The sequence below is a fragment of the Melanotaenia boesemani genome, chromosome 9 (genome assembly GCF_017639745.1).
Source record: "Melanotaenia boesemani isolate fMelBoe1 chromosome 9, fMelBoe1.pri, whole genome shotgun sequence".
Classification (NCBI taxonomy): domain Eukaryota; kingdom Metazoa; phylum Chordata; class Actinopteri; order Atheriniformes; family Melanotaeniidae; genus Melanotaenia; species Melanotaenia boesemani.
This window is the reverse complement of record NC_055690.1, coordinates 20,205,318-20,220,224: the sequence shown is the minus strand read 5'-3', so window position 1 is coordinate 20,220,224 and position 14,907 is coordinate 20,205,318. Positions and strand designations below refer to the sequence as shown.

Here is a 14,907-nt window from a genome sequence, read left to right as displayed (position 1 = left end):
TTTAACAGAAGCGTACAGTTTATCAGTGCAAATAATGGAAACTGATTTAGCATACCGTGATCTTTGCATGCTATCATTAAAGTCCAAATGCAAAAATATTTCTTCCAGGACATGGTGCATTTCCTGTCTAACCAGTACCCAGTGAAGAAAGTAGAAATGCCTGTGGGAGAAATAATGTTGCTTTTTTGTTGTGTATTCTCTGTCATCAAGATAATGACAATTCCAAGTGTCTAAATAAAAAAATATCTGCTCTTCTTTTTCTTGATTCTCAAAGATGCCTCATTTTTCAGATAAAAAGGTTAGATAAAAAAAAAACTTGAAAGTTAAAGATGCACTACATAACTTTCCGACCTTAAAACTCTACGTTCTGAATTGGTTTGATGGCACAATGACATCTATTAGGAGTATTTCTGGAGCCATCGTTGCCTAGCACTGTCCTGAGGCTGAGAAACCACACTATTCAACATTTCCTGGCTGGAGAGCTCACAGTACAGGTAAAATGCAAAATGGATGCCAAATTCGCCGTCGACAGGGAGCGCATCACTGAGAAAATCTGCAAAAGTTCTGTAGTGCGTCTTTAAGACTTCATTCTGATTCATGCTGATTTCTCTGCTGAAGTGGGTGTTTACACATGCTCATTGGATTTGTTGAATCATGCTGCGAATATGTTTGTCATTTTGCTCCTGACTGGTCAAGCACCTCTTAATGATGTATAATTGCTTTGATTGTTAACTGGTAAAACAAGGATTTGCAGCATGAAATTTTCTTTGGTCAGCTGGCACAACATGTGAAATAACAGTAACATTTAAAAGTAGCTCAACCAGAGACAGCAAGGCAGTCTGCAAATTTTCCAAAAAGCACATGTCTTTCTGGTGGTTTGTGCTGGTTTCCAACCCTCACGTTACAGCATGACCACTCTACCCACTGAGCCACGCCCCCCTTAAATCATACTCCATCAGTTACAGTGATCAACGTTAGGATTAGGGGCTTAGGGCTAGCATGTATAAGTGAAACAAAAGGGCTGTGTCATCCTTGAGACCAGAGAGAATAAAATTTGCATTCCTAATCAGCTAATTTATACATAGCATAGATTACTGTTAAAACCTGAAGTTACGTACCCTTGCCTACAACTAATGGCATACAGTCAATAAGACATACAGATGCATCTAGATTAATCCAAACTCTGTGTATATGTATATACAGTACATAATCATTTGATCTGTTTTATGATTTGTTCCTGCAGAAATTAAATAGATATACCCATATAGAGAATGGATTTAAACAGCCAACTGAAAAAGTGCTGTCCCAAAGAGTACTGTACAGTCATGTGTGCAGTGGAAGGAGCTTAGTCTCAAGCAGGAGCACAAGGACAATGCGTCTCATTCTGCTCCCAGCATCAAGGCGGACAGAGAGGTAATATGAGAGCCGTAACCAGTCATGGGAGAGGGTCAACTTTTGCTCTGAACCAGTCTTTGTTGGTAGCACCTACCCTCTCCATCAACCCTCCACCCTCCCTTCATCCTTGGCTAGGTTCTGAGCAGGTAAGTCGATAGGAATACTGGACTTAGTCCACTTTGTGTGCACTGAACAAATGACTGTTTCATGGCAAGAAGGGCAGACAATAAGCAAAACTTTATGCAAAGAAAACACAATCTTAGTAAGAAGGAAAAGATAAATGGTACTAAAAAGCTAAATCTTTTGGTTTTTTGTTTTTGTTGTTTTTTTACTTAAACTCATACAGTCATTGTAACTTAAAATGAATCCTTTTTTTTTAATCAGCATCCTTGAAATTAAAATAAGAATATGTGAAATGTGTTTCTCAAAATAAAGAAAATTGTCTATTTAGCATTGCTAGATACACTGCCCACACCACAGAAAAAAAGAGTACACCCTGGACAGGTTTTTAATATGAACATATGTATTTCTTGTTATTATAAAAGTATGTTTGTCTTCAAAATACTGATATAAAGTGTAAAGCTCTCCAGGCATCAGGTGTGAATGGAGTATTACTATTAATGATTACCTTGTATAACATGCCTGAGAGCTACTGATAAACATTAACTGTTCACCAGTTCTGGTGAGTTTTCTGAAAGTTACATAGAGATCCTTTAAAAGGTCAGATTTAACTGGTTAGATCTCTAGCTTAGCTGATACTTAACTGTTACATGTAGGAACTTTTAAGTGTCTCCAGTGTCACAAAAATGATCATCATCATTTCCTGTTTCTATACTGAAATATGAAAAAAGTAAGGCAATAAAACCTCCTTACATGACTTCTTATTTACTACAATTGCAGCCATGTTATTGGTGAAGCATCTGTAGCTTCACTAACATCAGAAAAATTCCAGGTAATAACAGAATCAATAGAATTAGTGATTTAGATCAAAACTGAGAAACTATTTATTTGAGCAAATGTCCTTGGAAGGCACGTTGTTCTATCTCTTTTTACATTTATTATTATATTTTACATGGCCCATCAGCAAATATATTAGTCTCCCTTTTCTCCTTCTACCATTTAATAATGTATTATTCCTTTGGTTATTAATTAATCCATTTATTAATAACTTAAAACGTAGATAAGTGACTGTGTGGGAAGTGTTTGCACATTCTCAGTGTGCCTGGAGAACCACGAGATCACAAACAAGCAAAGCTGCCTGCTGATGGCCACAATAGGCCACATTAATGCATTCTGAGTCATCCCCTTCTTCTTTATGTGAACCCCCCTCTCCTTTCCACATGCTTTTTCTTTGCTTGCTTTAGAGAAGAGAGAAAGTGTCAAGTGCCAGAAAAGAAATGGAGAAGAGGAGAGATAAAGTGCTACCAGCTATGCTCTGAACTCTGGTCATATGACAAGTGCATGATTATGTTCATAGAGATGAGTTTCTGTGGCCTAAACTGTCAACAAACTGTTTAAAAATGTTTGAACAATAAAACTCAACAAAACCTTTCTACAAATTGTTAGTTCACAAAATCTAAAAGATTGCCCTCTTTTCAGTCCACATCGCTGCTATCACGTAGCCCAAACCCTGACTCAGCACATGCTATAATGCTTCCTTGAGTTGGTGGCATTCTTTACTTTAAGTAATGCAAAGTTCAGAGCCACATATATGTCAGCACTTCCTGATATTCGGCATATTCGGGGGGGGGGGGGTCTATTAAGGGACAGAAGACAAGTATCAGATTATGTTCATCAGGATTTTGAGCAGAGTTTATACCATAAATTGAAGCAAAATGTCTCAGAAAATGTATGTGACAAATATGTCACATTGGGCTCTTATGGGTTAAAATCTTTTATGGCATTTTGTGCAGACAGCAAAATAAGAATTTCATTGTTCAGGGAAACTTGTTTCCTTACTGGGCAAATGACAATAAACACTTGAATCTTGGCATGGAGTAGCAAGATGGAAAAGATGAGCCAGGTGTCTTCATCAATGGATTTTAGAATAAACGCAGCATTAATGGAGCAACCCATGGAAGTCACCCCTGTGAAGAATGGGGGTGTTTTAACAACCCACTCTTCCCGGTTAGAGGGTTCCACACCCGCACTTTTCCCACTTTTTTTTTTACTTAACTTATTCTGCGTTTTGTACCAAAGTATCTGCTCTAATGGCTCTCTGGTCATCTCCATGTTTGTGCATTAGCTACTTCCTCCCTCTCCTCTCACATTATTCCATGAATCATGACGGCTGTCGGTGATCAGCTGATCAACTTTTCTCTTTTGTTGTGTTTGTTTATTGTTCAGCAGATAAGGTGGAAACTAGCGGTTCATGGTTCACACCATCACATATTTACCCCAAAGTATTGTTTGTGGCAGGACCTTCTCTAACACAGTAGTTAGCTGGTGGCAGACAGGGTTTATACCTCAGCTATGCAGGGGCGGGTCTAGAAAAGTTTAGATGGGGGACCCAGCAGGAGCACTGACCAAGAAAAGGGGGGCACAAATTAGACCTTTTTTTAGGTCTAGATTTTCTGAAATATTGAACTGATTATTACAACTAATGTGATTATCGAATTTAAAAAAAAAGTTACATGAAGAAAAACTTGTAAAACAAAGAGCCAATGATCTAGTTTATCAACAGGTGTTTTGGGTGATGCTGCTGTAGGACTTTTATCACTGCTGCATAAACAAGTACACTTCATTGATAAAAGGAAAAATGTAAGCTGTGATTAATCATGATTAATTAATTTGTAAGTTGTGATTAATCTGAGTAAAAGTGGTAAAAATTTGACAGCCCTACTTTTAATGCATTAACTAGCTTCTATACAGCAACTGTGTCATTACAATTGTTTGTATAATTACAAACTTGGACTTAATAATTTAGTTTAAAGAAACACAAATTTGTTTGTAGAATTTGAGCAGGAAGCACTGCAAAAAGAAAAGACATGTTTCACCCAATATCTGTTAATGAATTTGCTTTAAACAAACACTGTGTCTTTCTGTCAATACTTTTGGACCAACATGTGTCATTTTATTATGACAGCCTAAACGATGCAGACACGATAATGGTTTTTGTCATTTCTAATCTGAACCAAAATAGATCAAGATTATCATAGGAAGCCTTACATGGACTTTGAAAGCTATTTATAAATGGCAACCAATTAAAAATGGAAGAAAATCTGCTAAATAGGAAGTGCGATCCTACCTCAACAAATGTTGTATGTACTGCTACTAGACTAGGGCTGTCTTTGTTTGGTTTGTCTCACTCAGTCACTGTACATATTCACAGTTGCAAAAAACAAAAATCACACCAAATGTGAGATGATGGAAGGTATCACATGATGAGTGTGTAATACATGATATGGAGAATGTGAAGGTAAGTCACACTGTGTTGTATGTGGGTCACACTGTGTTGCATTCAAGGATGGGAGTGTCATCCTTTAAGAACTGTTCTCCGTTTACTTCTGTTTACACCCATTGCTGTCTGGTTGGATTTTGTCTTGTTTCACCAAAAACAGACAAGTGAATTGAAGAATGGACTTGAAGAAAGAAAGATGAAGATCAGACTTATCAGGCGTAATTGAAATGCATCCTTCAGTGCAAGACCTGCTTATTAAGAAGCCGGTCTTGGGCCGATGTGTGACGTCCTACAAAATCAAGCCAACTCTTTTGCCCAAAAAAACAAATTTTAATATGTTCAAATATATTTAGCCATGTGTTTATCGAATGGAGTCATATGCAATGGACTTTATGAGTTACAACATTGATAACACACATAACTTTTGTGTACAAAAGTGAGTCTTTTTATGTAATAATTCAAGTATTCGGTGAAGATTAAAAAGATTCCTCAGACCTCATATCAAGAACTAAAGACCTATGGACTACACACTGTTGAATGTTTTTCACTGACCAGTCTTAGTAGCCTTATTGATGTCATGTGTTTATCTACTGAGGTAAGACTGTGGTTTTCCCATTTCCCCTCATAACTGTACCCTGCATGAAGACATACACAAACACACATCTCATGTGTCTAAGCTATACTAACACCCGCTGCACTTATGCCCCTGACCGGCCAAACCCATCCTGTCAACTCTCACACTGACCCCATTGTCTGCTGTTTTCCCAAGAGCAATGTCTCGCTCTCTCTCTCTCTCACCCACACACACATTTTAAACACAGAACAGTACATGGTTTCAAGCTCTATGAGTTCCCTGTGATTTCTAGGAGATCATGCAAGATTTGTTAGTGCACCTCTATGTCTCTCTCACTTGGAATAATTACCACGACTATCACCTAAATTAAAATCAAATTTGGCTTCAGTTAACAAGCTGTTCAAAGAACCAAAAGCATGACACAAATTACTGATAAGTCATTCAGTTTTGGGGCATTTCAAGGGCTTTTATTAATTGGACTGTCCTTCCTCCTATAAAAGTGCATGTGTTTATCTATCCTTGATCTCAAATGTATTCTCCTCCGTAAAAACAAAAAAGCCTTGTGATGTTGCTCTGACATGAGAAGAATTTTTGCTCCATCCTGATCACAAAAACACTCCACATTGTTAAATACCACAAAATGCAGCTGAGCTCTGCTCTGCGGTTTCCAATTGGATTATGGCACAAAACCGTTTTCAGCATTACTAATAACTGGATTAGTATCATAAGGTCCCCTTTGAACAGAACAAGAGAAGGAATGCAGGGGTCTGAATAAGCCCTGGGAACACATAAAGTAAGCTGAATGTATAAGTTAAAAGAAAATCCTATTCCACAGAAGCCATCTGTTTTTTTGTTTCAAACACTTAAAACATCTTCATCTACCATCATCATTTTCCCTCTGTATAAATTATCCCTGTTGATGCAGTCTGGGCAACACTGTATGCTTTGACTAATTAAATGTCCTTGTGTGCAGACTGAGCTTCCCCTGGAACACTCTGCCAACAGCTAGGAGACACCAGCATGGCCAACCATGCAAAGCTGGCCCGCTACCATGCAAATCAAGAGAGAGAACCAGAGCGTGCACATACACACACACAAACACACACTCACACACACACAACATAAGATACAGGGATGGTTGAGCAGAACTGATACATGCTGCTGTGGGACTACCCCTTTGAAAATAGATATAATTTCCTTTTCAGCAGTATGATTTTAATAGATAAAGTAATTATAGTTGCAAAAAGGTGCAGCAGGTTTGACTAAAAGTATTTGGTTCAATAAGAAGTTCATTTGCCCAATAAAACCCATATATGAAGCTTCTCAACACAAGATCAAAACTGTGGGAGAAAGTGTACCTTTAGTTTGTTATTTATTATCCTCATGTTGTTTATTATTTTATAATTTCCCCATAAAGTATTTTTCATTTAATTTAATGTTATTATATGGTTTAAATTAAGACTTATAGGATCTTGAGCAGTTTTAATACAAAGATTATAACCTTGTGTGTCACACTGGGCCCCTTATCTGGTTGACTTTTGCATTACTGAGCGTGTGTGAAGAATACATGTACAAGTAAGTGAGGTAAACAGGAGGCATTGTGTATGATCGCATTCCCAGGGCCAAACATCTTCTCCAGGGAATGAGATAAAGAAACAGCAACTTCCAAAACGGAGGTGGAAACAATGGTCAGAGCAGGGGCTCTCAGTCACAGCTGCATGTGTGTGTGTGTGTGTGTGTGTTTATGTATGCGAAGCAAAGAAAATATATGTGTGCAAACGTTTCATCTCCCTATGTCAGAGTTTAATGTCACAGCATAACAAAATAAGTATATTTTTGGAGCAGTCTTTAACTGTCTTTCATTTTTTGTGCAAGACAAAATGTTTTATTTTTTTCAACACAATCACTTCTGGATTCTCCTAAGTTCACTGATAGTTTGTTCATTACAGATTAATTCGCAGACACCTTCAACAATCTGGTAAGGTGACCGAGCTTGGCAAGTTCTTGCTTGTGCTCATACTCACACACGCACATAACACACCCAGTGACACACACCAATAACCGGGCATTTCCTATTGACGAAAACAGCAAGCTGTTGGCACAGAGAGACACTGCTAAGTTGCCACGCCTTTTGTCAAACGAAGGGCCGGAAATATCTAAATCTATCTTATTTTGGAGCACCTTTTATTTTGCAGCAGAAGTCATTCTGACTGAAGTAATCATTAGATAACTCAAAGTGTTTCTAGAAAGCACACAACTTCTACACTCAGTCCCATTGATTCATGCAGTACAACAAGGCAATATCATGAACTACCCCTGATTTCTCTACTTCTTTGAAGTCCGTGCAAGAGGGAAAACAGCCTAAAGGAGAGATAATGCAGCAGTGGCAGTAGGCAGAGGCAAAACGATTAAAGTAAAGATGGGGTTGCTAACAAAGAAGAAGAGGAGTCACATTTTAAGGGATGTTGAAGGTAAAGAAGGATATAACAACGGATCGGTGGATCATAAGAGGAGGTTAGGAGGGAAAAGAATAAGAGGAGGAAAATATGAGGTTGTTATCTTGAGAACAGCGAGCAGAAACTGACAGAGTAAAGGGATATTTACAAGACTTTTATTTATCGACTTTTAACACAACCCAGCCCCACGTTTTAACCATAAGACTCTTACAACTGTTTAAAACAAGCAAAAATCTAATGGGCTGGATTATAGACTTTTTACCTGACTGGTCACAAAGAGTGAGAATAAATGGGATTTTATATGATCCAGATTCTCATTCACAGGTTCTCTACAAGCGAGTGTGTTGTCACCTTTATTATTCATCCTCTATACAAACATGTGCCAGAGCGGATATGTAAACAGGGCCATCATCAAGTACACACATGACTGTTATTCTCAGCTTACTTAAAGACGGTAAAACCAGTCATGAACCAGTTATTGATGACTTTGTAAAGTGGTGTGAGGAGTCCTACCGCCAACTGAACATATCTAAAACAAAAGATGTGGTTACTGATTTTAGGAAACAAGAAGACAGGAACAAAGTCACTTTAATTAAAGGTCGGAAAATTGACCAAGTGCAATCATATAAATATCTTGGGACCATAATTCACAATAAATAAATAAATAATAATAATAACTTTGATGAAAACTGTAAATCCATCTGAAAAAAAGGCCATCTGTGCCTTTACTGCCTCAGAAAACTGGCACATTTTCACATGGACCGAACAACCATGACTGTTTGATTCGGTCAGACCTCTGTTACAGAGAAAAACTCACTGAACCAAATAGTGGGACAAGGCGTTATAACAGCTTTGTTCATGTTGCCGTCACTAAGATCAATAAGAAGTAGAGACATTTGCATGTTATTGTTGTGTATTTAATCAGCTTATTTATTTTATTTTATTTTTTTAGCTCTATTTATCATTGTGACTCTAAAATTTTATGTTCTTATCCTGGTTTTTATCCTAGAGATTTTCTATTGAGTTTTTTTTTCTTAATCTATTTTGAGCTTAGTTGTTGTATTTTATCTTTTTACTGATCCCTGCTTCTATATTGATTAATAGCAGGACACTAAGCACTTTTTTTTGTTTTTGTCATTTATGAAAGTACCTGTTTTTCAGGTTCAATGTGTGTTTTTGTTTTGCTGGGGAATGCCAAATGCTACCATTGTTTCTGCAAAACAATGCTAACCACGGGTATTAATAAAGGAACTTTGAACAGTATATTCAATTCAATAGTGAATATCTACATTTACAAAGGAGGGGAGATGAAAGGAAAGGAAAGATAGAAAAATAGACGGAGTGAACACAGAGGTAAATTAAGAAAAACTATTTAAGAGAACAAGAGGTGACTCAGTGAGGCCTGTCCTAAAAAGAAGTGAATGAGCTGTACCACGGTTGAATAGAGACAGACTTCTAGTTTCCAGACCCCACAATTTATTCTTGTTGGATCAAGAGTGAGAGGGGGTGAGGCAAACTTACAAAGATGTGGGAAGATTTTGACTGAAGTCCCATTTTAACTGTTGCAAAGTTCACTGTTCAGATCAAAAAACTGCAATTTATGGCCATCAGTTTGAGGAGGTGATGCTGTAAGTGGAAGCAATGCAAGGGCGAGTGTGCTGCTCTACTGAGATGAGAATGGAAAATTTGGGCAATGGAACACAAGGAGGGATCCTGTGAATAAACACAGGCGATGACTCACCCTTTCTGGGATTGGGGAGATGACCATGGGTGGGGGGTGTGGGTAACAAACTACCTCCAGTAAGCCTCCAAACACACTAATGTAGGCATTCACGCGTACACACAGTCCAACTCATGTGCCACACTCAGTTGGCCAAACCAGGACAAGCTACCTATTGTCCAACTCTCCCACCTAAAGCTGCAGCTCCAAACGGGGTAGGAGTGTTGCATTTAGGAGATTTTGGGGATTGCTAAGTATGTGTGTGTGTGCTTGTGTGTGTGTGTTACTGGAATAACAAGATTTGAAAAAGATCAGGCTATGCATGTTTTTTTTTTCTCTTTGAGAAAATGAAGTTATGTTTTTCTACTTTTTTCTCTTGCTTCAATTTCCAGAAAATAAACAGTAAAAGCCATGAAGTATGAATAACAATGCACACCTCCACCTATTCCCTCTGGACCACACTTAACAAAAACACACCTATAGTTGAAGTGTTTGAAACAGGGACCTTCACAAGACTTTTATTCAAGTTTGAACAGAATTTGTATTGTACTTTGATAAGTTTAAAGTTTAAAAAGAGATGCTGGAGTATCCTGAAACACAACATGTATATGTTGTGGGATGTGTGTCAACCTGAGCACCAAGAGGGACGAAGGGAAAGCAGAGAAACCCAACACAGATCATTTTAATGTAATCTGTGGTGCAATTATCCCATTGACCAATCATCCCTTTTCAGGGGAGATGCATAAAAAGTCTAACCTTCATCTATCAAGTTGAAAAATAGACCCTAAGTTAAATGGTTTAATCAGCCTATGTCCATTCAAATACCAAAGCCATTTATTCCCTTAAATTGTAGATAGGTTTTAACCCTATTGGCACAGCCTTTCTGAGTTTTCAGATGACACATAATGAGTGAACTAAGCAATTAACATGAGCATTTTTCCTAACTTCTGACTGTTACAAAGTCACAAAAACACAGATTCAGACATCCGACATTAGAGATCCCTAGTGATCCTCTCCAGCCGGGCAGGCAATAGATTTAGAGCCGAACGCATATTGACAGACCATATTATGTGAAATGTGAGCATATTAAACTAAGCAAAGCTGTAGAGTTATAGCTTGGCTGTGTTAAGGCAGGAAGGGGTTTTTTCATGGCTAACTTTAAAATACGCAACTTAAAACAAAGGGAGTTTAAATCATTTTAAAGATGGGGAAGTTATCTTATTTCAAACAATCTTCAATGTTTTTAATATATTAAATAATATATTGCATATTTTCAAATTGTGTACGTTCTTAAAAATCCAATATTTTATCTTGTTTTTCCCATTTTCTCTTTGATCTCATAAGGTTTTTTTTGTTTGTTTCTTTGCATTGTCAACCACATTTATTTTTCAGCTGTGTCTCATTACACCAGAACCTTATGCTTCTGGTGTTTTCTCTTCCCTCTTGTCTCCTGTGATCCTTTGTCGGTTTCTCTCTCTTTGAAGACGCAAAGATGTGTGTATGTACATGTGCGAGTGTGGCACTCTCTCCTACCTTATGATTAATCATAAGCCAACACACCTGGCACCCATCACCATGGTAATATTTAAACTCTGATTGTCATCCAAGTCTTAGCTATTTCACTGATATTACTGTAATACTGCAGGTTTGCATTGATTTTTGTACACTGAGATCTGTTCATTTTCTTGTTTTTTTACCTTATCTTTTCCACACTACTTCCAGGGCTTTATGTTTCTGCATGCAAAGTTCCCTGCTGCTTCTGTATTTATCTGTCTATACCCAGGCCTGAGCCCTTGGCCCCCAACCTTAACCTGGCATCACTACTTGGCCTTTTTTGCAGACATCTACTTACCCTGAGTACCTTTAATTACCTGCATCTACATCCGCATGTGTGATTGAGGCATCTCAACGCTAACAAACACCATTTAACTCACAATGGAAATAAACTGAAGTTTCAGCAGGACTTTAAATTCTCAGTGCTCAAATGTCCAGTTATTTTTGATTTACATTTTCAAAAGTACATGTTACACTACAAACTTTTGCTCAGCTTTATTTCTTCCCACTAAATGTAGGCACAGCTGGAATCATGGCACACTCCACCTGTCATTCCAGCCCCTGTAGCAGATGCACAGCACCACTATATCACAGCAAGTGCATGACAGAAAAGAACTCATAATAGGGGAGAAAAAAAAAAATCTGTTGTACAATGAAATAACCGATTAGCAGATGGGCCGAGCTGGTTGGAGAGAGAAGTCGCTGCTTCCTGGAAAATGAACATTTGCGGGCAGTTTTACTAAACTGTAAGCCTAACTGATAAATAACACATGACCTTTACATGCTTCCACCTTAACAATGATGTTATCATCTGCAAGTGGTAGCTACAGTTCTCTTAAAAAGATCAGATTTCCCTTAATGCACATTGCTTCCTCTTACAGAGAGGATGTTACTTTTTCTCCCCCTCCCAACACTTATTTTCTGCATGTTTGTTTTGAAGTTTTCTCTTTCAGTTGAATAAATTTAATAAACTGTTGAGGAGAAAAGGTTGTGTGTGTGTGTGTGTGTGTGTGTGTGTGTGTGTTGGGGGATGAGGGGGGTGCACCTTTTTTTCATTTGCAAGACTAATTTTAAATTAGAGGCAACAAAAACTTAAAAAGATCATAATATTTTGTTGGTTTGTATTATGTTAGATCTTTACCATCCTAGGCAAAATATCTGTATAATTTTAAGGTCGGTATTAACTGATCAGAAAAATGAAAAACAAATCAATGAAGCGTTCAGCATAGAGACTAAAATTTGACTTTTTGTGATCTTATGGCATGAAATGCAAAACTTCACCCAGGAGAAGTGAAAGGTGCTTTTGACAATCAAAAGATCAGAAAAGTGGTAGAGAAGTTCTTCCTGCAACAGAAGCATATTAAACCTCACTTATCTTCATTTGCTCATCTAACATTCAGGAATTAATTTCACACCCCTAGAATGTTTTGCAAACAAAAATCAAGAGAGAAACAATGGTGCCTTGTTTGTTTTCCTTCATACTGCTAAACTAAAAAAAATAAAAAATCTATCCACAGTGGCACATGTATTTGCAACGTTCAATAAACTGATGTTTCCTGTACAACACATCTGTGGCCCCAGGGGTAAACAGCTGGATGAAACATACTCTGAACCAGTCAAACACCCTTCTGCTTCTCTGCTGTGCTTAATGTAACAAAATCATAGCCTAATTTAACAGTTTTCTTCCAACAATGTCAAGGAAAAATGCTAATTGTTGTAATTACTGCAGAGTATGTTTCCCCAGATGGGAGATAAAGGACACGAGAAAGAAGGGGAAAAACAAGCTAAACTTTTCATCTCACACAAAGATGGAAAAAGAAAAGGGGAAAAACAAGCTATGTGAAAATGTGGCATGATGATCTGTGCACATCAGCAATTTTCCATCTGGAGAAAGCACTTGCTCATTTTCACCATTTACATGCCCCCTTCCTCAGTCTGCACGTTTCTTACCTTGGTGTCAACAATGGAGCAGGCGATTTGTTTCACGTAAGCCAGATCAGCAGTCTGAGGCAACAGAACAGACTCTCTGGTCAGACCAATCTGGATGATGAAAGACACCCCGGCTGGGGTAGGAGGCAGGGAGGGCATCACAGCCCCACCAGGACACTGCCCTGGGATCAGGTCCATCACAGGAAAACCACCCTGAACGGGCACAGAAGGCAATGATATCTGGGTTCCCTGCTGCACCACAGTTGAGACAGGGTGAGAGGTGCCCCCAGGGGGGAAGAAGACCTGGGCCATTGCCCCAGAGGGCATACAGGGGCTAGCATTAGCCATTCAGAGTCCACAGGCTCTAGTCTGTTGGCTGCCTGAGACAACGACGAGCACACGCCCAGGTGCAATGTAAACTTCTCAGAAAAGCCACAGTCATTCAAACTGTCCCAGTGGAACAGAGGAAACGTGGACGCAGTGCCTGTTCCTCCGGGTCCTCTGTCTACTCCCTTCCAGTGGATCAAGGAAGAAATCCCCCTCCAGGAAGCAGTGCTTCTGTCTCCTCTCTCACACTTCTTTCTCGTCGTAAAACGTCTTCTATTCTCCTGGCATGACAAGCATGAGCAAAACGTATGAGACACTAAGAAAGATAAACTGTGGGAGAGCTATCCTCCTGCTGCTGTTGCTTCTCCCCCTTTTTGGTCCAAAGACGTTGCTCTGCAGAGGAGAAAGTCCAAACTTGGTTGTGAAAGTCCCACCCGTGGATGAGAGTACAATGAAAAAGAAAACAAAAACAATGCCAAACTCTGCTGTGCTCTATTCCAGTTGGGTTGGGTAACAAAATGGCCTCCTTAGACAGGAAACCGTGAGAATAAGGGAGAGCAACAAAGTGCACTCCTTTTACAAGTCTTACCCTGTTTCAGTTTCAAACCCAGTGCACTCTTTTTAGTCAAAAAGCTCAGACAGCGCCGTCTGAGGGTACCTCCCTCTACCCTCCCTCCTGCCCTCTCATCTGTGCTCGTGCCAAAGCCAAGGAGGAAGTAACATGACTGACACATCCTGAAGCCAATAGACGTTCACTAAGTTCCGCCTTCTGACTTCTTTCTCCAAGCTGCCCCCCTCCCTTTCCTTTTTCTCTCTTCTTTCCTTGGTTATTCGACTTGTTTGCTCCCTCTCTCAGACGAGGTCAGCAAAGATCCTCTTACACTGCCTGAGGGGGCAGCTCCATGGTGAAAAAAGCCCTCCCATCACTTCCTCATCCTCCCTCCAACTTTACTGGCCACTTTCAGGCCAACTGTGAAGCTGCGTTTCCTGCCTATTTTTTTTCTCCTGAAACATCAGTTTTCTTTTGTATGTTTGGACAGCACAACTTTCAAAGTCGGTTTAAGTAAAAACAGAACTCCCATAGGCTGAGAAGGGTGGGGGTGTTTCATAACATAAACAGTGTGAATTACAGGTTTGGTTAACGCAGTCATCAGCAAGACTGACTCCTTATGGTAATCTTATCTGCCACAGAAAGAATGCATGTAAAATTGTAGTTTTCTAGGTCACAAACCACTTTAGATGCTAAACTCAGCACATTCTGTTTACTATTTCCTGCTTAACCTTTTTCATGACACCACCCTATCTTTAATCTCATCTTTCAAATTAGATGAAAACAACATTAACCACAGACAACTGTTAAAACATGCGACACCACACCTGAAAAACTCAGCATATTGTCAGAGTATTATTTGTCCACCACAAGATGGCACTGTTTCTTGAATCAAATTTCCAAGCCTTGTGGTCGTTTGGTCTCAGAAAGACCATTTTAACCTTATCATTGTGCTGCATGCCCTCTTTGTTTAGGAATTGTCTGCATGCTGCCAGTTCTGTC

The 14,907-nt window shown here is 38.9% G+C and overlaps 1 protein-coding gene across 2 annotated transcripts in view; it reads right to left on the bottom strand.

Annotated features, from left to right (window-relative positions):
- prkd2 (protein kinase D2) overlaps nt 1–14,026 on the bottom strand; it is a 35,591-nt gene extending 21,565 nt beyond the window's left edge. Inside the window, exon 1 of one of the 2 annotated variants that reach the window (XM_041994954.1) lies at nt 13,050–14,026. In XM_041994954.1, the coding sequence (XP_041850888.1) occupies nt 13,050–13,376 (327 nt within the window). In that variant the 5' untranslated portion in view covers nt 13,377–14,026. The remainder of the gene's footprint in view (nt 1–13,049) is intronic. The other variant, XM_041994953.1, reaches the window with a different exon arrangement.
- Between the last annotated feature and the right edge of the window lie 881 nt (nt 14,027–14,907).